Source organism: Nymphaea colorata, chromosome 4 (assembly GCF_008831285.2).
Source record: "Nymphaea colorata isolate Beijing-Zhang1983 chromosome 4, ASM883128v2, whole genome shotgun sequence".
Lineage (NCBI taxonomy): Eukaryota > Viridiplantae > Streptophyta > Magnoliopsida > Nymphaeales > Nymphaeaceae > Nymphaea > Nymphaea colorata.
The window spans coordinates 16,661,001-16,683,320 of NC_045141.1; the positions used below are offsets into that span (position 1 = coordinate 16,661,001).

General features: G+C 40.0%; 1 protein-coding gene across 2 annotated transcripts; it reads left to right on the forward strand.

Annotated features, from left to right (window-relative positions):
* Positions 1–1,701: 1,701 nt before the first annotated feature.
* On the forward strand, positions 1,702–21,811 carry LOC116252303 (methyl jasmonate esterase 1-like). 2 transcript variants are annotated; one of them, XM_050077677.1, is made up of 3 exons: positions 1,702–2,173; positions 2,321–2,455; positions 21,515–21,811. In XM_050077677.1, the coding sequence occupies exons 1-3, from the start codon at positions 1,808–1,810 to the stop codon at positions 21,794–21,796; spliced, it is 783 nt and encodes a 260-aa protein (XP_049933634.1). In that variant the 5' UTR covers positions 1,702–1,807; the 3' UTR covers positions 21,797–21,811. The 2 variants fall into 2 exon arrangements, with proteins under 2 accessions (XP_049933634.1, XP_031482328.1); XM_031626468.2 differs by lacking the exon at positions 21,515–21,811 and adding an exon at positions 4,123–4,580 and having other exon boundaries at positions 1,723–2,173.
* Positions 21,812–22,320: the final 509 nt, after the last annotated feature.

Below are 22,320 nucleotides of genomic sequence, written 5' to 3' on the forward strand. Positions count from 1 at the left end.
TTCTAGAATTGGAGGAAATATGAAGCTTCATATATGGCGCAAAGCATAAGTAATGGATAGTGATCCAGAAAACGAATCTTGGGGGCTTACAGAAAGACAGTCGAATATGACTGCTGTACTTAAATATATATAGATTGACAGGTTTGCCACCTTGATAAAGCCTTTTCCTGTCAAGTGGAAGGGAGTCCAAAACAATCTTTTATCCGTGTGAACTGTGGCACCTGTCAACTAGAGTACATATTTAATACGGGTATGATTTTAGAGGTTTTACACTAAAAGTTGTTTCCTCCAAGTAGACATTAAACTAAACTAAAGAAGATACGATAAGGGGGTGTCACATGACGATGAACAACAACGACTAATTGCCAAGGGACAAGTAATCTTTTGACAAGTGTTACAAGCTTCATCGGCTCGACTAATGACGTAGGAGGTGCCTTTCCACATGCAAACAAATGCCAGAAAGAAATTCAATCAAAATACACCTCTTTGTCCCTTTAATATGAATGATCAGACACTATGAACCTGCTCCAAGTTCTACAAGTTCTAGTGTCTGATGAACCTACCTACTACTCTAATCTTTAATCTTTGAGTCAGATTTGAGACACTTAGACGATGTGTTTTGTTGTACTAATTTATTAGTTGGTGTGACAGAAAGATCAGTTTCAGTGGCCCTTTCAATTAATCATGGGAGAAATAGGCGGGTCTTTTGACTATCTTGAAAACTTTGCGGTACTTTTCATAAGCCTTTGGATGTGTTACCGAACATCTTTCGTTAGAGTCGAAGGAAGAGATGAGACGCCACCTTAGGGGCCTCCCTCTTGCCCACAACTTTTAGAAAGGAAAGCAATTAATGTCGTCTTTGAAACCCTGTTTGAATGCCTGGAGATTTCCTGTATCAGACAAAATAAGATTCCACTTTTTCAACTTCATCCTCTTTGCATCAAAGGGCGGATGAAAAATATAATCGTTGGTCCTTATTCCTGAAAAAATATTCGCCACACCAAGTGGTGAGACAAAAAAACCTGGGAACAATTTGTTGTCCGTACGATTAAAAAACCCAGCAAACTATTTCCGTTTCAGTAAATAAGGGAATCTTTATCCTGGAATGAAGATTTCATTCCATCACATGGAGGGGCGGAATCAAAATTTTCTTTTTTTCATATGATATTAAGTATACACTCAACAACTATTTCATGGGCTGTGACTGGGATCTCGTGAGACTGCTCCATACAACTGGACCCAAATCCCACAAAAAATAACTACCAATATCTCCGCCCCTGCTCATATAATGAAATGGGAAGCAACGTTCTTATCCCACTGATTCTTCCAAACATACTTCTTGAAACTTCATTTCGGTTCCATGTTTCCAAGGGATCAAACTATACCTTTAGTTTCAAAACGGGTGGCTCCTGCCGGAGAATTTTAAGAACGGTCTGACTTACCGAATTACTTGACCAAATTTATGAAACTCAGATGATGTGTCGTATACAACTAGAAAACACCGGGTGGGCATGCGAGCGTTAATCACTGTTCTTGCAATAGCTCGTCCCTGCCGTCCAATTTAAGGATTAGGAAGGGGAATGCCCGCTCCATGTGACAGCAGCTTTTCCTTCTGCCCTGCCCCTGGCCGACATGAACCTGCATTTTCCAACTGTGATATTATATATACGAAAATTGAATAAAAAGCCAAAACGAGTTAAAATTCAACCTCAAGTTCTGAAAGCAGTGCACATCAGAGCTCATCGGTAGAGTTTCTATATAAATCCCAACCAGCAAGCGGCTAACTAACCCGGAAAGAGAGAGAGAGATGGAGGAGAAGAAACCGCACTTCGTCTTGGTCCATGGATCCTGCCATGGTGCTTGGTGTTGGTTCAAGCTGGCTTCCTTGCTGAGAAAGGCCGGCCATGAGGTGAGCGTCATCGATCTGAAAGCGTCCGGCATCCATCCGGCGATGCCCGATCAGGTGGTCAGCGTTGCCGACTACAGTCAGCCTCTGTTGGACCTACTCGACTCCATTGCCGCCGATGAAAGGGTGGTGTTGGTCGGCCACAGCTTCGGTGGCTTCAGCATAGCCCTTGCGGCGGACAAGTTCCCAGCCAAAGTCTCTGTTGCCGTCTTTCTTGCCGCCTTTATGCCCCATCCTTCCATCTCACCTTCACATATTCTACACAACGTATGACTGCTTCCTTCCTTCTTCTCCCTCTCTTTCCCTCTGTTCTCCGTTCTATGTTTAGTTACATGCCAAACAGGATCTACATATAACTCGCTAAGAAATTTCTGTGTTTCTTTAATTTGTATCAATGGAGATCATGCCAAACAGTACTTTGTTGAGAAGGGTGGCGTAGACTCGGAGCAGATATCTACCGACGATCACAGCAAGCCCACTATCCCCACCACAATTCAGTTTGACGCTGAACTCATGCGCTCCCGCTTCTACAACAACTGCTCCTATGAGGTACGCAAAACTACCATTCCTCCGGCGAGGTAGTACAGACAAATCTTTTTTTTTTCCTCTTCCTTACTGGCGCATAGGAATAAATCCATCTATAGATCTGATTTTGAATTCATTTAGTCCGATCTAGAAAATAAATCTGAATCTTAGAGGTAATTGATTCAGATTGGTATATAGTTCGTAATCAAATCTTGAATTCATATATGAACAGATCCGTCATGTATTCTAAACATTATAAGGTGAGCTCCAATATTCTAAATTGTTTCACATGATGCTTACTTATTGATCAAATGATTCGTTTGCTTCATCGATATAATCCAACCATATGGCTAATTGCAAATTGGCCTGTTGACGGAACGTCCCAAGTCAAGCGAGCTGCCATTCTTCAATTGTAGAAATTGTATTTTTTTTTTTGATACGGCAACTTGTAAACCGCACATTCAATTATATTTATTTACTAACCAAATGGCTAGCATTATTGGCGCACATGGTCCTTAAGTCCGTGTGCGATGCCTGTGGTTTTTTTTCCAACCTGTTCTTTCCATAACTTGGCGTCAGTAAGAACTGTGGAGGTACTATGAGGTCAGGCCTTACCAGGGCGGGTATTCTCTTTCCAAATAGAAGGAAAAAAATGTTTGTCATTAAGATCATAAAAACCAATAAGTCAACGAGTAAGAAGTAGGAGGAGACAAATAACCAAAAGCTGAGAAAGTTTCGAAACAATTTGCTTTCCATCAATCGGCAAGCGTCAGTACTTGAACAAGTAGTGGGCAGAGAAGTCCTTGAACAAGTAGTACTTTCATCGGTAGGTGTGCGTGCAAGCCTGTTTGATAAGTGAAGTTTCTAATAAAACGCGGAACAAAAGATTCAACAAGGAATTTTCTTAGTTGCTGCGCGGACATGAACGTATGACACAAGATAAATTTGTCCCTCTCAAGTAGTGGGCAGGTTTGTGTGGACATCTAAAAGGTTTGCGGGTGCCGGCCTGTTGATGACACGGTTAGGGTACAGTCAAGATTCACAACCCGAACGCTGTCCACCCGACAGTAAAAAAAACAGGACACGGATCAAGGTTGTGGCAGTGCGGGCTTGTGTGGGCAGTTGCTCACACAGACCCCACATACTTTATTTTGTTTACATATTAGTTCTTCTTAATTTGTTAGACGTTTGCTACTTAGGTGTCCTTGAGTTTCAAGATTTCTTATATTAGTGTCTGGTCGACTCGACTGTAAATTTTTAAGAGGGCGACTTGGACGTTATGGCATTCCACCTGCAACAATGGAATGCCTCAACTGTTATGCCATGCTGCAAGCATTCTACTGTCGTAGGTGAATATTCTCTCATCGTATGTAAAATGTCATCACAAATAACCTGCTCCAACTGCTAGTGTCTAATTTATAGATTGTTGGTAGATTGTATGTGGAAATACATTTTTTAAAAATCAACACTAAACCTAATACGTGCATGCAAGAAACCTCTAATATCGGTGACAAATCCAGAGAGCAAAAAAGTAAGGAATTAGTGGAGCTAGTTTGCCTAAACCCAAATTACCAATGTGAAAAAAAAAAAAAAACAATTGAACGAGCATATATACTTGCTTGTTATTAACATTGGATGCTTAGTTTGTACATACTGGCATCGAGTGCAAAAGGTTGGCTTTCAATTTGCAGGACTATACTTTAGCAACAAGCCTAGTGAGAGCAGCGCCCTTCTACAGAGATGATTTATCGAGACATGATTTTGTTTCGGAGGGGAACTATGGGCGTACAAAGCGGGTTTATGCGGTGTGCAAAGATGATCAAGCGATCAAAGAGAGCTTCCAGCGCTGGATGATAGAGACGAGCCCTGTGGATGAGGTGGTGGAGATTGAGGGAGCCGATCACATGGCCATGCTCTCGAAGCCCCATGAACTTTGCTCCCACCTCCTCAAGATCGCTGAATCTTACGATTAATGTTCTTAAAGCCAAGTTAGTTCTACTGAATATTTGCACGTAAATCCTTGAATTGCCCTGCAGCAACTACTTTGTGAGTTTCCTTAGCTGGTTTATAAGACCAATTTGAATTACATGTTGATGCAGAAATGTTTGGGAAAAACTGATGAAATAAAGATGATGCTTAATTGTGTACAGTTTTTCTTTTCCCGATTTAGTATTGTTCTGCATTACCCAAGTTCAAATGCAAATAAGAAAAGTTAACACCTTATCTGGACCAGATTTCTGAGTTCACAATCTGAATCCGATCCAAATCTGGCTTTTTATTTACGCCGAAATCTATCTTTTAAAAGGGTTTGATATGTTAAGAGCTGACTTTTAAAATATATGAATATTGGGGGCGTTTGATTTTCAAGAATTACTGAAATTTTGGAATCAAAATCTTCGTTTTCGAAAAAATTATAATCACTAATCAAACACAACTCTTTTATTCCAAAATTGTGGATCAATTTTGGAATCAAAATTTTTGGAATTAAAATCTGACCTAAATGGGTCCGATTTTAATTCATTCTGATCAAATCGCAAAGCCTTCTCCCATGTCTGACCCTTTCTCAGCCCTCACCCGCGATGCCCTAACTTAATTACCCCTTTCCCACTTCTTTTTTCTCCTTCACCTTCATCCACACCCGTTAGTAATGGAGTGCAGCTGAGTTTCAACTCTTCAACTTACAGCAGGTATGTGGAGATCTTCACTACTCTTTCTCTCTCTCTCTCCTCCATGTAACAACACGACCCACTCCTGAGCATGGGCTTTTGGTTCGGCAGATCTCAACCGACCACCTAGCAGTTTTGGTTCTTAAGTTTCTGCACAAAAAAAAACTACGAATCAGGACAACCAACTTCTTTAACAACCTCATTTATAACTCCTTAAAGATCCATCACAAACTTTAATAGGAGACTAAACTTTTAGGGTGTTACCTCCCCCCTCCCTCCAATAAGGCACACTCATCTCTGCGTGTGGAACTCCAGGTTCAAATGTTGAACCTGGTTCTAATACAACAGTAATGACTCGACCCATTCATGGGCTCAGGTGTCTAATTTGACGGATTTGAACCTGCCCTTTAGTAGTTTCGGCTCGAGTCAATATGGCACTATACTTTTGGGGGGTTATGTCTCCAATCTAGTGCATTTGCAATGGCCGATGCATAGAGGGGCTACTTTGATAGAGGGCCTACTTTGACGTCCCCTTTATTCTTTAGATGGGAGGTGTGTGTTAGCCTCCGTGCTACTAGCTTTAGTAGCAAAGAGTGGAAATTTTGTTCTTCAAAGTGCTGAAAACAAGGGACATACATTCTGTTTTCACCCGACACTCTCCAAGGGCCGACGAAGCTGGAAAATCTACTTGAAACCTGGGGGTTGCATTCGATTGGTTATTTTAGTCTTAATTGGTTTCGTTTTTTCATATTAGATCAGGTCATCTATGACGAAACATAGGTGGGTTGTCATGCACCAAAGGGGAAAATTTTATTTCTTGTTTTATCACCATGTGCAAAGATGACACTTATGGTGCTTTGTGATGTTCGGTCAATTTTTTAGCCTTGCCAGCAACATTTGTGTGTGTTTGCTTGTTTGTTATTCAAAAATATTCTGTTTTTTCTCTTTTGTTTAGCATTTCTTAAGCTTTATGAAACCAATTTGTTGCCGAAGAAACTATCTTCTCGGCAATAAAGCTTATTTTTTTGCGCACCATAAGCTGAAGATTAGGCATAACACAAGCTATTTCTTGCCATTTTTAGGCATGGGCTTTTTTAATTCATCTTAATTTTGCACAAACGTATCCTTAAAACATTGATGGGCTACTCTTTTATGCTATCAAAGCTATTAAGTGAGCTTTTGTAAGATGGACCATGCTTTCATTTCATTCATCTCACTCTCTCTCCTCTTTTCTTCATTATATGTAAACTTGAAAACAATCCAAATTGACAATATAGTCCTACTTGAATAATTGCAAAAGCTACCATGAAAAAACTGACCCAAGCCACCCAAATAACTTTCAAGTAGTCTTCTCTGTTGTTCATTTTAACAGCCCTCAAGTTTAATATTGTGTTGAAGATTACGAAAGACTTCAATGGTTTACAAAAGGAGCTTTACACACAAAAAAAAAAACGTCGCCAGCTGTCCTCCCCATGAACACCATGATTGTTTTAGAGAGAGAAAGAAAAAGAGGGAAGAGAGTCGTCGCGAGGCCCCCACATATTCCGAGTGTGGGCTGGGGGCCACCCCTCTCTCTCTCTCTCTCTCTCTCTCTCTTTCTCTCTCTGCATCTTTAATTTTCGCTCTCTTCACTCGGGGACCTCACGCAGAGAGGGATGGAGGGAGAACATGGCGGGAGGGAGCTGAGCTTCTCTTAATTACGGTCTTGCCATCTTCTTCTCGGCGCTCTCTTTGCTGGTGATGGTGGTGGGGAGCGGTGATGGGGAGATCTGAGCAGATGGATGGCGCCGGCGCCTCGCCATTCAGGAAGGCGCCAGAACTGAAGCGGGAGTTGTTGAGGCTCGTGAGGGCGATACCGGAGGATGGCGGCGAGGAGAGGAGGGTGGGGGAGGTGTTCGACCGGATTGAGCAGACGGTGCGCGCCCTGAGGGGAGTGAAGCACAGGAGGACGTTGTCGCAGAAGCTGGACGCCGCGGGCGTTCCGGAGCAGTTCCTCTGCCCGATCTCCTCCGAGCTCATGAAGGACCCCGTCATCTTGGCCACCGGGCAGGTGAAAATCCTCGCTGCTGAGGCCGACGATAGGTGTTTTTTACTTACGGTTTGGAGGTTTAGGTGTCCGTTGGAGAGCGTCTTTGAGGGAGAATTTTGGTTCGAGAATGTGGTTCTCTTGATGATTGAAGAGTTTTTTTGGTTTTAAAGAGTAGATTAGCTATTTGTTTACTCGAGGAGAGGACCTCTGGTGGTTCTTTTGGTTCGGAAGTTGAGAATAGAAGGCATTAGTAGTTTCATATATGAATTAGGAATAGGAACTAAGCGTTCTCCGTTTTCCATTTTGTGTGTAATGTTGATAATGCAGAGGCAAGAACGCTAAAAAAGAAAGGGCAATAAGTAAAAAGGTGGACTCGAGACTTAGCTGCGAAGAGACAGAGGGGACGCTAGTTAATTAAAGTGATGCCAAGGTGCTGTAAGTGGTCAAAAGTGTTGATGTGACCAGCAGAAGAACCAAAAGAACTAGGGTGAGAGCGACACAACAGAAGAACCAAAAGGAACCAGGTAGCAAGAAGAAAAAGTGAATCCCTGAAAAGGTAAAAGAGGCCAAGATAAAGGTGCAAACGAATGGAGGTCAACAAGCCGAAGGAAAATGAGAATGGCAGAAAGCAGGTCGTACCAAAAGTGGGAGGGAGAAGTGTGTGAGGTGGAACTATTCCGAACACTAGGAGAAGACAAGTCAAATCTGAAACAAATAAACAGAGTGATAGGAGAATGTTCAGTTGTCAGACGCTACCACCAAGAACACAGAAAAGACTCACATACTGAACTAAGGTTGGTAACTTTAGCACCCCCAAGAAGACGCGAAAGGGCAACAATATCCCAACACGCAAGGCAATCCGAAGGTCGATCACCATCCCAGATAAACTTACGAATGATCCTATCAAACCTTTTCAGAACAGCCACATGAGGTCGAAAGATCGCCAAAGTATGGAGGGGGACAGACAAACGATAATGTTTAGCAATAGTAATACAACCAAGAAGAGAAAACAGCTTTCCTGCCAACACTAAAAGCGATTCACAAGCTTCTGTTCCACTCCATGCCAAAAGGAATAAGCATGAGGCTCCAGTAATCTGAAGACCTAAGTAGTCCATGGGCAGACCAGTTGCCTTATACCGAAAGCAAGCTTCCGCAAGAAGCACCATGGCTGGATCCGCGTGAATGAATGAAATGTGGCATTTAGAGGAATTAATAGAAAGACCCGAGTTGAACTCAAAAGCCCAAATGATGAGCCAAGTTCTCACAATTTGTTGGCGGGAAGCAGTACCAAATAGGATAAAGTCGTCAACAGACTGAAGGGTGAAGGGAGAGTGAATGTGGCGTGAGGAAGCCAACGACCGCAGCATGATAAAATAATACGAAAAAGAACTTGGCAACTTAGTTGAAAAGAAAAGATGAAAACGGACAACCCTAATGGGGGCCACGACCGACACAGAAGAAGAGACTGCAAGCTGTGCCCCGGTGACAAGTGAAAGGATCTACTGCCGAAACGATGGACCAAAAGCAAAGCGGGCGAGCATGTCAGAAAGGAACTCCCAACTAATAGAATCAAAGACCTTAGAGATGTCCAACTTAAGGATAAAGAAAGGAGGACGTAGACAGTATAGAGAGTAAACAACCTCATTGGCCAGGACAACAGCGTCATGCACACGTGACAGAGAGGGAGGAGGAGAGGTCAAAGTCTGGCAGCGGGCACGATAGCGAAGAGGCTTAGAGTAAGAATGACGAAAATGGGCGGTCAAAGCCAGGAGAATGTCATCATCAAGAAAAACTGAGTGTCCAATAATCATGGACTGAAGCAACGTTTGACGGTACCTTTGAGATGTGGCCAAGTGAAAGAATATAGAATTTTGGTCTTCATACGAAAGCCAACCCAGCCTAGAATGCTGCTGCTAGTGGATGGACTCCATAATCCTCCACTCCCAAGCCAAACACTGGTGTTGGTCTCTAAAGCATTGTTGCCAAGTATGCTCCTGCAAAAGCCCAAGTCATTAGTAACAAACTAGAACACCCTTATCATCTTTCCTCCCATACCTATTTGTGATTGCGCTGAACATGTGGGCAGATGTGCATGTATTAAGTAAATACACGTTAGTCTTGCTTTTAGGAAAACTTTATCTATCGAAACTTCAATGAGTATCAAACATAAATGTATCAATATATAGAAGTATCGATTATATGCATTCTTACAGCCAAAACACAAATTTAAAAATCCTATATTGTTCCCCTTTTGTCTTAGTATTAACAATTTATATGTTTGTGTGTGTGTATGTACATGCTATGAGACAGACTCAGCTGATGCTACAATAAAAAATTAGTGAATATGTTATCCCAAACATATGCTTTGGATGGCCATATGCACAAAGTCGGGGCCCAGTACCATGAAGCCTTCATGCCAAATTTGATAAGAAATAAAGAAAAGAATCATATACAATAAAGTAGATTATATATATAAACGCCCAATAGTTAATGTGGGCCGTCAACAACTGTCATACAGCTGTACGCTTACGAAAATGAACAGACCTTTTATGGTTGTGGTTGAAAATTAAATGCTTGCTTAGCTATTTATGTTGAGGTTCTTAGTGGACTGATTCCATGAATATGACTATTAAATTGAACTAATCGACTTGTTTGCAAGTGCGCCAAATTAATAGTATACAAGTTTGATTTCTTTATGTCAACATGGACGTTCCATGTGAAGCCCATAGTTGATATAGATGGGATTTTTTCCTCAGCACTTCTCAATGTTCTAGCAGATGTGATGTCAAATTTCAAGCAACGACCCTGTAATTAGATTTGTTTAATTAAGTCATGTTCCTAACTCTGAACTTAATTTTACAAGGCTTGCGTAACCAAGTGATTTGTTACATGCAAAACTATAGGGCTTGTGGCAAATCAATGACATGAAGTTTCCACATGATTCTACACCGTCTCAATAATAATATATTGCCAACCTATCTATGCAAGCGAAAGGAAAAAATGTAGGTTAAGACAAGGAACTAGTAAGTCTGGTTTAGAATCTGGACTCTGTAGGGGAGCCGCATATGGGCAATTGCCCACACAACATTAATGCATGCTAGTACAACCATTTGTAATTTTGAGTACTTAAGAACTGTTTGGTTGGAACGTTGATATCCAAGTTAAGTTTGAGTCTTAAGCAATGGCGTATATGCGTTCAGCATGACAAAAAACTCAAGTTCTTTCTCACAGGCTGGCAGCAGTGTCACGAGGAGGGAAAAAGGAAAAGAAAAACAGAGAGAGAGAGAGAGATGAGCTCACAAGTAGATCATTTTGTTACTGCAGTCTTGGTACGTCCCTCGTTTAATTTTGATTTAGTTTGTGGCTTTTCTCTTGCTATGTGGGGATCATTTATGTTTAATTATGCTTTTACAGTGCCTTGCTGCAAATTAGAATCCTGCAACATTATATTTGAATCCAACGGTCTCTCAATTCCAAAATTTTAATCTCATTTCAATCAAACAAGGAATTTTTAATTCTGGAATGAAAATTCTAAGTTATCAAACAAAGTACGTATTAGAATTGCATGGAATTGAACTGAAAATTTAAATTCCATTTTCAAGTGAAATTTTGATTTTAGAATCAAAATTCCAAACCAATCAAACACCCAGCCCTAAGAGAAACTTGTGTTCTTCCAATCTTGTGTTTCATGCTAGAACCAAGTATGTAGAAATCAATTTGCACTTGGAATGAGACAATGAACAAAGGGAAAATACAAACAGAATTCATTTGGTCCTTAAATCAGGTCACATATAGATTTATCAAGTCTCTCTCCACTTAATAGTTTGAGCAATTGAAGTCCAATCTATGCACTAGTGAACTAACATTGTAACGAACCGACCTACTTTCACACTGAGTTCAACACCTGGTTTGACGGATCTCAACCATCATCTTAGTAGTTTTGGTTCTAAACTGAAAAATGTTGTGAGAAATCTTTGAGAACTTATAAAAAGGGTTGCTAAGTGGTTGTCTCAATTCCTAGCCTTTTTGAGTCGGAACAGAAGCTGCTAAGGGGAGGGGTACGATCCATCGGAGCTAAGGTCTGAGCAAGGTATAGGTGTGGGTCACGTCATTAAAGTGGTATCAAAGCACTGTTCAATACTTAAACCTAGAATACCACAAGTAATTATGCATGTGCCTTACAAAAAGGTAGATTGTAACACTTTAAATGTTTAATCTCATATATAAGATTGTGAAGAATCTTCGGAGACTTACAAAAGGGGTTGTTACATGGTTGGTTGTTTCTTTCTAGTTAATTTTGGGTCAGAAACGAATTTGCTAGGGGACGGATTAAGATCTGTCTGACCAAAGACCCCAATCCAATTTAGGTGTGGGTCAGGTCATTACAATACTTATATTAATGCCGGACTGATAAAAATATGAGTTGTGTTGATAACAAAGAAATTCAAATCAAAGATAACGGAAAAGGGCAAATGTCAGGAGTTAAGACTTTTTTGCCATATGGTTTTCATTCTGATTTCCTTTTCTATTGTGATGTTGTTGTAACCCATTACTTCTTCTTTCGTGTAAATCTTACCATTGCTTTATTTATGTAAAGTCTGCCTATCACGTATAAAATGTGTGGTTGTTAATCTTTACATGAATATAAATCCTATGGCTCTTTCCATCGTCACGAGAGAGCTCTACCATAAGAATCAACAGCGGGTAAAACTTGAGGGTATCCACAATAAAGTAAAATAAGACAATAAACTTTCTGGACACCGTTAGAATATAGTGATTTTACTTCATTACAAACAAAAACAAGTATTAAATTTGTTAGGCTATACTACTTATATGCTTACATGCATATAGTTTCAACTAGGTTCACGGTTGGACTAGAAACAAGTTGACAATGAGGGATTCGAACTATTGACATAAACTCTGAATTGAGATCAATGTAACTGATGCTATTGAAAGATACATGTTACAACGAATATCATTGAACACATTCTTTGGCTTGGACTGGAAATAAAGTCGTTTGAGTGCGGTTAACAGGTGCCAACTCAAGTGACTTTATAATGAGAAATGGGAACTCTACTTCCATATATGAAACCAAATCAATCGAACTTGGATATGTCACGGATATGATTAATCAACAGTAGGCCTGGTTGGCATTCCTTGAACCAGTTGTGCTGTACTTCTTTGTCGCGGATTCGTATTTCTGTGGGCAGACACATAATTAATGGCGGCCTATCACATTTAAGACTTGTTGCGAAGCCAGCAGGATATTTAGTCTTCGTATTTTTTGCCCATGTGGCCTAACCTGCAGATTTTTAATCACAATAATTTGGCAAAGTACAAAGAGTATTAGTGTTTTAGAATTCCAAAGAATCCAGTACATACGTAGCACTATCTAATAACTAAGAGTTAATTTTCATAAAATGAACCGTGTGGGTCACATGAAAATAAAGGTGAAATTTAATAAAATAAAAAATCAGGCTTTGAAAAGTAATATATACATATATGAACTCATAGAAAAAACTTTAAAAAAAATCCCAACCAGCTTTGCGGCGAATTATCAGCGCAGAGAGAGGTCGAGATCTACAGTTCTCATTCAACATGACTACCAAAAAACATGAACATAATAAGTTAGGGAATTACATTCACACAAAGAATTTCGTACAAGAGCAGTTGTTTTTGAATTTAGCTTAAGAGTTCATTCTTGTAAACTCAACCGCGTGGGTCACATGGGTTGACAAATTCTGAATTAATATTCAACCTGAACTTATAACAAGTATTTTACATGTGCTTACCCGTAAAGCTTTTATAAATTTCCCAACTAGCTTCTAATCAGCCCTGAGATCAGAGCGAGAGAGAGATGGACGAGAAGAAACACCACTTCGTCTTGGTTCACGGGTCCTGCCATGGTGCATGGTGTTGGTTCAAGCTGGCTCCCTTGTTGAGAAAGGCCGGCCATGAGGTGAGCGTCTTCGATCTGAAAGCGTCCGGCGTCCATCCGGCGATGCCCGACCAGGTGGTCAGCGTTGCCGACTACAGTCAGACTCTGTTGGACCTACTCGACTCCATTGCCGCCGATGAAAGGGTGGTGCTGGTCGGCCACAGCTTCGGTGGCTTCAGCATAGCCCTTGCGGCAGACAAGTTCCCAGCCAAAGTCTCTGTTGCCGTTTTTCTTGCCGCCTTCATGCCCCATCCCTCCATTCCACCTTCTCATATTCTACACAACGTATGACTGCTTCCTTCCTTCTTCTCCATCTCTTTCCCTCTGTTTTCCGTTCTATGTTTAGTTACATGCCAAATAGGATCTACATATAACTCGCTAAGAAATTTCTGTGTTTCTTTAATTTGTATCAATGGAGATCATGCCAAACAGTACTTCTTTGTTGAGAAGGGTGGCGTAGACTCGGAGCAGATCTCTACCGACGATCACAGCATGCCCACTATCCCCATCACAATTCAGTTTGACGCTGAACTCATGCGCTCCCGTTTCTACAACTGCTCCTACGCGGTAAGTTCAACGTTCTATTTCCCCCTTCTCTAACAAATTATACAACAACTATCAGTCTTTAGGGGGAGTTGCCTGAAAGCGCTTGGTGGCGGAATCCTTTGTGGTTTGGTGTGGGCTACGCCCGTGCTTTTATATTTGCATTTTTGTCTTCAAATATTTGACTAATTATATATATTGGCATCCCTTCAAAATAAAAATTTTGAATTAGTGTCCCTTCAACCCAATTTCTGACTTCCTGACTGGTGGGTCGACGCTTAATAGGCCATGAGTCACTAGCTCAAATGTCATGAGCGCCTACCCCTACTATGGCCCTGTGGGAATCTCACCACGTGTAATATTTGGAAAAAAAAAACGTATTGAGGAATAGCTCAATTTTTTTCTCGCACCAAAAAAACCCAAATATGAAAATTTATTTGTTAAATTTTTATTTTTATTTTTTTGTTAAAAAGTGTTTTAAATAAGTATAAGCATCATAATGTATTCATAAAAAATATTTTGATGCAAAACATGTTTTGATTGGAGTTTTTTTTATAAAATACGTGGATTTTTCTGTTATCAAAACGTTGATGTTATGGGTGCTAGCTTATTATAAAAACACTATTAAAGTAAAAAAAAAAAATCAACTTAATATATGTTTTGCATCAACCTAATCTAGATTGTATCAATAACCTAATCTAGATTGCATCAATAAGGTTAGTTTGCAAAAGAGGAAAAAAAAAAAACTTAAACATCAAAATTGAAGTGTCTAGTTTTTGTGTTTAACATAACGGTCTGGTTTCTACCAACCTCTCTCTCTCTCTCTCTTTCTCTCTAATTATATGTATATATGATACGAGAAATATTTCCCGTTTGACTGTCGGTAGGGTTGTATATCTTCACAACTATAAGATTTGGAACCCGTCGAGCTAGTGATGGTGGAACATACACTTTCCTTTCGCAATCAACCCTGAACCTAATAAGCATCCAAGAAAGCTTTAACTAGAGACAAATCCAGAGAGAAAAAAGCAAGGAATATAAATTAATGGCCCCGTGTAGTGACCTAGTTTGCCTAAACCCGACATACCAGTGTGAAAACAGGAGATGCTTGTTTGTTGTTAAGTTGGTCTAAGAACCTCATCGATTTGACCCATTGATTGCTTAGTTTGAAAATATCTTCAGCTGAGCTAAAGAGACCCACCACTTGGCTGAATGCTGAAGTCTTCACTCAACCTCTCATCCCTTTTAGATACACAGCTTGCTTTAGATGTCTCGAAATGCTGCTCCCCTTCATGCTTCAAATTACATGTCCATAACCTCCCCTTGTGCATTGAGTTAAAAGCTTGGTTTTCAACTTGCAGGACTATACTTTAGCAACAAGCCTAGTGAAAGCAGCGCCCTTTTACAGAGATGATTTATCGAGACAAGATTTTGTGTCGGAGGCCAACTATGGGCGTACAAAGCGGGCTTATGCGGTGTGCAAAGATGATGAAGCGATCAAAGAGAGCTTCCAGCGTTGGATGATAGAGATGAGCCCTGTGGATGAGGTGGTGGAGATTGAGGGAGCCGATCACATGGCCATGCTCTCGAAGCCCCATGAACTTTGCTCTCACCTCCACAAGATCGCTGAATCGTACGATTAATGTTCTTAAAGCCAAACTAGTTCAACTGAATATTTGCTTGTAAATCCTTGAATTGCCCTGCAGCAACTGCTTTGTGATTTTCCTTTGCGGGTTTGTAAGACCAATTTGAATAACATGTTGATGCAGAAAAGTTTGGGAAAAACTGATGAAATAAAGATGACCCAAGTTCAAATGCAAATGAACTAAAATTAACACCTTATCTGGACCTGAATTGTAAGTTCGCAAACTGAATCGGATCCAAATCTGGCTTTTTATTTACTCCGAAATCTATCTTGTAAAACGGTATGATATGTTAAGAGCTGACTTTTAAAATATATGAATATTGGGTATAGGATATTTGTTTGAAATTGAATATGAATCTGCTAGGATTTTTATTTAAAACTGAATCCAAATATATTGGATGTCATTTCTTAAATATGAACCCCATCTGATTTCTTAATCGGACTATATCTCACGTTTTGAAGCAATTCAGTGGGATATCGCATCATCCATGGACATCCCTAGTAGATCGGTCACTAATCCTGCCATACAGCAAGACTATGTGAACGAAACTGAAGGGAGAAAAGCATCTTGATAGTTGGGCTCAGACAAAGGAAGAGCCATCCCTCGAGTTTTCTCACATACTTTTTGGGCAACATTAGGTAGTTATATAAAATGATTTCATTTCACCTTCCTTTTTGTTGCCCTGTCCCGTTTTCTCTTAGACTTGTAACTCCAATTTCCCTATTATCTTAAGTGAATTTCTTCATTAATTCGTTGCACAAATACATTCTTTTTTCTTGTGTACCCCTGTTTTTATATATATATATATATATATATATATATATATATATATATACTTCATACTCTCCACAATGGAATTTTCTCTTTCTTTGTTGTGGACGGCTCAATACTCGATATAGTTACTAGAAAGCTAAATTTTGATGCCAAATCATCATCTGTAGACTTTGTTATCGCCTACCTGGTTTAATTTGAACCTTGTTTATCTTTAAGGGGTGTTTGATTTTCAAGAATTACTGGAATTTTGGAATCAAAATCCTCGTTTTTTGACAAAGTTAGAATCACTGATCAAACACAACTTATTGATTCCAAAATTATGGATCAATTTTGGAATCAAAATTGTTTGAATAAATCTGACCTAAAGAGGTCTGATTTTAATTCTGAATCAAAACTTCTGATCGAACCGCGAAGCCTTCTCCCATGTCTGACCCTTTCTCCGCTCTCACCCGCAATGTCCTAACTTAATAACCCTTTTCCCACTTCTTTTTTCTCCTTTACCTTCATCCACACCCGTCAGTAATGAAGTGCAATCGAGTTTGAACTCTTCAACTTACAGCAATTATGTGGAGATCTTCACTCCTCTCTCTCTGTTCCCCCCCCCCCTTCTTCCATGTAACAACATGACCCACTCCTGGGCTTAAGCTTCTGGTTCGGCGGATCCCAACTGACTACCTAGTAGTTTTGGTTCTTATGTTTTTACCCGAAAAATGCTACGAATCAGGACAACCAACTTCTTTAACAGTCTCATTTATAACTCTTTGAAGATTCCTCACAATCTTTAATACGAGACTAAACTTTCGGGGTGTTATCTCTCCACCCCCTGGTAAGGCACACTCATCTTTACATGTGGAAGTCAAGGTCCGAATGTTGAACCTGATTCTAATACCACAGTAATGACCCGGCCCATTAATGGGCTTGGGCCTTCGGTTTGACGGATTCGAATCCACCCCGTAACAGTGTGGGTTCGAGTCTATATGACACTATACTTTTAGGGGGTTGGGTTCGAGTCTATATGACACTATACTTTTAGGGGGTTACATCACCACTCTCGTGCATTAGCAATGGCTGACGCATAGAGGGGCTGCTTTGACATCCCCTTTATTCTTTCAATGGGAGTTGTGTGTTAGTCTCTGTGCTAATAGCTTTAGTAGCAAAATGGAAAATTTGTTCTCCAAAGTGCTGAAAACAGGGGATATACATTCTCTTTTCACCCAATGCTCTCCAAGTGCCGACGAAACTGGAAAATCTACTTAAAACCTGGGGGTTCCATTGGATTGGTTATTATAGTCTTAATTGGTCATGTCTTTTCATCTTAGACCAGGTCATCTATGATGAAGCATAGATAGGTTGTCATGCCCCAAAGGGGAAGATTTTATTTCTTGTAATAATTCTCACCTTGTGTCCAAAGATGACACTTATGGTGCTTTGTGATGTTCAGCCGATTTTTTAGTCTCGTCAGATGAACATGTTACAAAATTTGTGTGTTTGCTTGTTTGTTATTCAAAAATATTCTGTTTTTTCTCTTTTGTTTAGCATGTCTTAAGCTTTATGAAACCAATTTGTTGCTGAAGAAACTAGCTTCTAGGTAAAATATTAGTCATAAAGCTTTCTTATTGTGCACCATAAGGTGAAGATTAGGCGTAACACAAGCCATTTCTTGTCATTTTTAGGCATGGGCTTTTTTAATTCATCCTAATTTTGTACAAACGTATGCTTGAAACATTGATGGGCTACTCTTTAATGTTATTGATGCAAAGATGGATCATGCTTTCATTTCATTCGTCTCATTTTCTCTCTCCTCTTTTCTTCAGTATATGTAAACTTGAAAAGAATATAAATTGACAATATAGTCCTACTTGAATAATTGCAAAAGCTACCATACAAAAAACTGTCCCAAGCCACCTACATAACTTCTAATTACTCCTCTTTATTGTTCATTTTAACAGCCCTAAAGTTTAATCTTGTATTAAAGATTGTAAGAGATATTTAATGATTTATAAAATGGGCTATTAAAATGGATGGTTATCTTGATTTCTAACATTTTTAAGGCTGAAACAAAAATTGCTAGGGGCTAGGTAAGGATCCGGCTGAAACATAAACCCAAGCCCAGAAGTAGGACAAGTTGTTACGATGGTATCATAGCACAATTCAACACTCGAACATAGGGTCTCACACTCGTGGACACATGTGTCTTAAAGGAATGGATTGTAACACCTCAAAAATTTAATCATATATTGAAGATTGTGAAAGATCTTCATGGGCTTATAAAGGGGGTTATTTAAATGGTTAGTTGTCCTGGTTTTAGACTTATTTTTAAATCAAATCTGTTAGGAGGTGAGTTGAGATCCATCAGACCAGGAGCAAGAGCTCAAATGTTGGTCGGATTGTTAGAGTGGTGTAAAAGCATAATTCAACGTTCAATTTTATGGTCCCAAATGCATGGATATGTGTGTCTTAAGGAGGGTAGATTGTAATATCTTAAAAGTTTAGTCCTGTATTGAAAATTATAAGAGATCTTCAAAAGCTTATAAAGACAGCAGTTAAAATGGTTAGTTGTCCTTGTATCTAGCTTGTTATGGCTGCAATTGAAATTACAAGAAGGTGGGCTGAGATTCACCAAATCAGGGGCATGAGCTCAGAAGTGGTTTGGGCTAACATTCACAACTATAGCAAAGCTTTCCTTTAGCCATTTAGATATGCAAGGAATTCAAATTAAAAGAAAAGAAAAGATAAATCTCTCAACACAATTTTTTGGTATGATACAGAATATTAAACTCCAAATGCTGCCATAGATCTTGATGCACACAATATACTTCTCTTCTTTTCTTTTGTTTTAATGTTTTGGTTTTGAGAGGAAGGCCTACCTTGATGAAGAAATGTCATAGCATTCAATTCTTCTTGCAATATATTTTAAGTATTTTTTAAATTTTCTTTCATACAAAAAATTGAAGAAAAAACTCAACTCATGATGAAGTTGTTATTACTCTTTAAGAAGACATTAACATATCATGGCATCCCCAGGCCAACTTTTTCAGCAAAAAATTGTGTTTGCTTTATGCCAAAATCAATTTCTTGCAATGACCTTTTCAGAGAGGGTTGGAGGGCAAGATGTTGGAATCAGTGACAAAGAATAACTTCTTAGCCATACTTGGTATTCCCACTAGCTTCTTGCCCACAAAATGGTTTTTTTTGCAAGTTTGGCTTATGAGGAGTTTGGGATGTCCAAGGTTGGCGATGCCTCTTCTAATGAGCCTAAGGATAACAAGGATGTTGACAAATGCTGATATAACTCCAAATGTATTTGCCAAACAGTTGCGGTTTAGTCGGATCCTTGAAACTCAAGGATGAACATAAATGCCTTATAAGGTAAGCAGATAACGATAATGGAGAACTATTAAACTGAAAAGTTGCAGTCTGACACTGGCCAACCTATTTTATTTTGATTTTAGAATCAAAATTTTAAACCAATCAAACAGCCAGCCCTAAGAGAAATTTGTGTTGGGTTTATATACATGTCAGGTGCATATATATTGCTGCAGGCTAACTACATCTTTAACAAATGAATTTGGAATTAGTCAAGCTTCTTGTCCAGCATGTGTTTCATGCTAGAACCAAGTATGTAGAAATCAATTTGCACTTTGAACGAGACCATGAACAAAGGGAAAACACAAATAGAATTCATTTGTTCCTTAAATCAGGTCACATGTAGATTTATCAAGAACTCATAGAAAAAACTTTTAAAAAAATCCCAACTAGCTTTGTGGCGAATTATCAGCGCAGAGAGAGGTAGAGGCCTACAACCCTCATTCAACATTACCACCAAAAAACATGAACATAAGTTAGGAATTACATTCACACAAAGAAGTTCGTACAAGAGCAGTTGTTTCTGAATTTCTTTTAAGAGTTCATTCTTGTAAACTCAACCGCGTGGGTCACATGGGTTGACAAATTCTGAATTAATATTCAACCTGAACGAGAAGTATTTTACATGTGCTTACCCGTAAAGCTTTTATAAATTTCCCAACTAGCTATACGCTAACTACTAACCAGCCCTGAGATCAGAGAGAAAGAGAGAGAGAGGGAGATGGACGAGAAGAAACACCACTTCGTCTTGGTTCACGGGTCCTGCCATGGTGCATTGTGTTGGTTCAAGCTGGCTCCTTGCTGAGAAAGGCCGGCCATGAGGTGAGCGTCTTCGATCTGAAAGCGTCCGGCATCCATCCGGCGATGCCCGACCAGGCGGTCAGCGTTGCCGACTACAGTCAGCCTCTGTTGGACCTACTCGACTCCATTGCCGCCGATGAAAGGGTGGTGCTGGTCGGCCACAGCTTCGGTGGCATCAGCATAGCCCTTGCGGCAGACAAGTTCCCAGCCAAAGTCTCCGTTGCCGTCTTTCTTACCGCCTTTATGCCCCGTCCCTCCATTCCACCTTCTCATACTCTACACAACGTATGACTGCTTCCTTCCTTCTTCTCCATCTTTTTCCCTCTGTTCTCCGTCCTATGTTTAGTTTACATGCCAAACTGGATCTACATATAACTCGCTAAGAAATTTATGTGTTTCTTTAATTTGTATCAATGGAGATCATGCCAAACAGTACTTCTTTGTTGAGAAGGGTGGCGTAGACTCGGAGCAGATCTCGATCGACGAGCCTAGCAAGCCTTCTATTCCCATCACAGTTGAGTTTGACGCAGGACTGCGCTCCCACTTCTACAACAACTGCTCCTACGTGGTAAGTTCAACGTTCTATTTTCCCCTTCTCTAACAAATTATGCAACAACTATCAGTCTATTACGGGGACTTGCGCCTCGAAGCGCTTGGCGCACCTGGTTGGGCTCAGTGGCGGAAGCATATGTGGTTTGGTGGACTACGCCGGTGCTTTTATATTTACATTTTTGTCTTCAAATATTTGACTAATTATCTTCAGATTCGGAACCCGTTGAGCTAGTGATGGTGGAACATGCACTTTTATACACCCAAGAAAGCTTTAACTAGCGACAAATCCAAACAGAAAAAGGCAATGAATTACAAACTAATGGCACCATGTAGTGGACCTAGTTTGCCTAACCCAACTTACCAGTGTGAAAACAGGACATGCTTGTTTTTATACACCCAAGAAAGCTTTAACTAGCGACAAATCCAAACAGAAAAAGGCAATGAATTACAAACTAATGGCACCATGTAGTGGACCTAGTTTGCCTAACCCAACTTACCAGTGTGAAAACAGGACATGCTTGTTTGTTATTAAGTTGGTCTAAGAACCTCATCGGTTTGACCCATTGATTGATTGCATACTTTTGGACATAGTTTTGGGTGAGCGAGAGAGACTAAAGTCCTCACTCAACCTTTAATCCCTTTAAGGTAAGGTACAGAGCTTGCTTTTGATGTCTCGAAATGCTACACCTTTCATGCTTTAAATTACACGTCTATAGCCTACGCTTTTGCATTGAGCTCCACTTACTTTTATTGGCTTTCAATTTGCAGGACTATACTTTAGCAACATGCCTAGTGAGAGCAGCGCCCTTCTACAGAGATGAGTTATCGAAACACGATTTTGTTTCGGAGGGGAACTATGGGCGTACAAAGCGGGCTTATGCGGTGTGCAAAGATGATCAAGCGATCAAAGAGAGCTTCCAGCGCTGGATGATAGAGATGAGCCCTGTGGATGAGGTGGTGGAGATTGAGGGTGCCGATCACATGGTCATGCTCTCGAAGCCCCTTGAACTTTTCTCTCACCTCCTCAAGATCGCTGAATCTTTCGATTAATGTTCTTGAACGGAAATTAATTAGCTACACTTATAAGTTCCTCTTAATCCGTTGCCCTTGAGCAACTTGGCTTGGTAGTTACACTTGGATATTTGCTTATAAGTTCCTCTTAATCAGTTGCCCTTGAGCAACTTGGCTTTGTAGTTACACTTGGGTATTTGCTTATAAGTTCCTCTTAATCAGTAGTTTTCCTTTCCTTCCTTGGTTATTATATGTTCAACTTGAATAAAATGATGCAGTGGTGAATATGGGGGTTGGGTTTAGAGAGAATTCTGTTTGTGTGAGTGAGGGGAGATCCCAGTGCCCGAACGATGGCCCAAGCTCTAGGGCTATTTTTGGTGCTTTGAAGGATCACTGGTGGTCACCTTTCAAAGCACAAAGAGTTGATGCCCTTGACATTTGAATCAAAAACTCACCACTTACCTCACTCAACGCGCTGCACCAAACCCTTTAGGGATATTAGAAATTTTATTAAATCATTCAACTTGAATTCAAGTAAGAAGGCAAGTTATATTACAGGGCTT

Coding starts and splice junctions, on each gene's coding strand:
- LOC116252303 (XM_050077677.1), top strand. CDS start 1,808: ATGGAGGAGAAGAAACCGCACTTCGTCTTGGTCCATGGATCCTGCCAT. Junction 2,174..2,320: donor CTTCACATATTCTACACAAC/GTATGACTGCTT, acceptor CATGCCAAACAG/TACTTTGTTGAGAAGGGTGG. Junction 2,456..21,514: donor ACAACAACTGCTCCTATGAG/GTACGCAAAACT, acceptor TTCAATTTGCAG/GACTATACTTTAGCAACATG.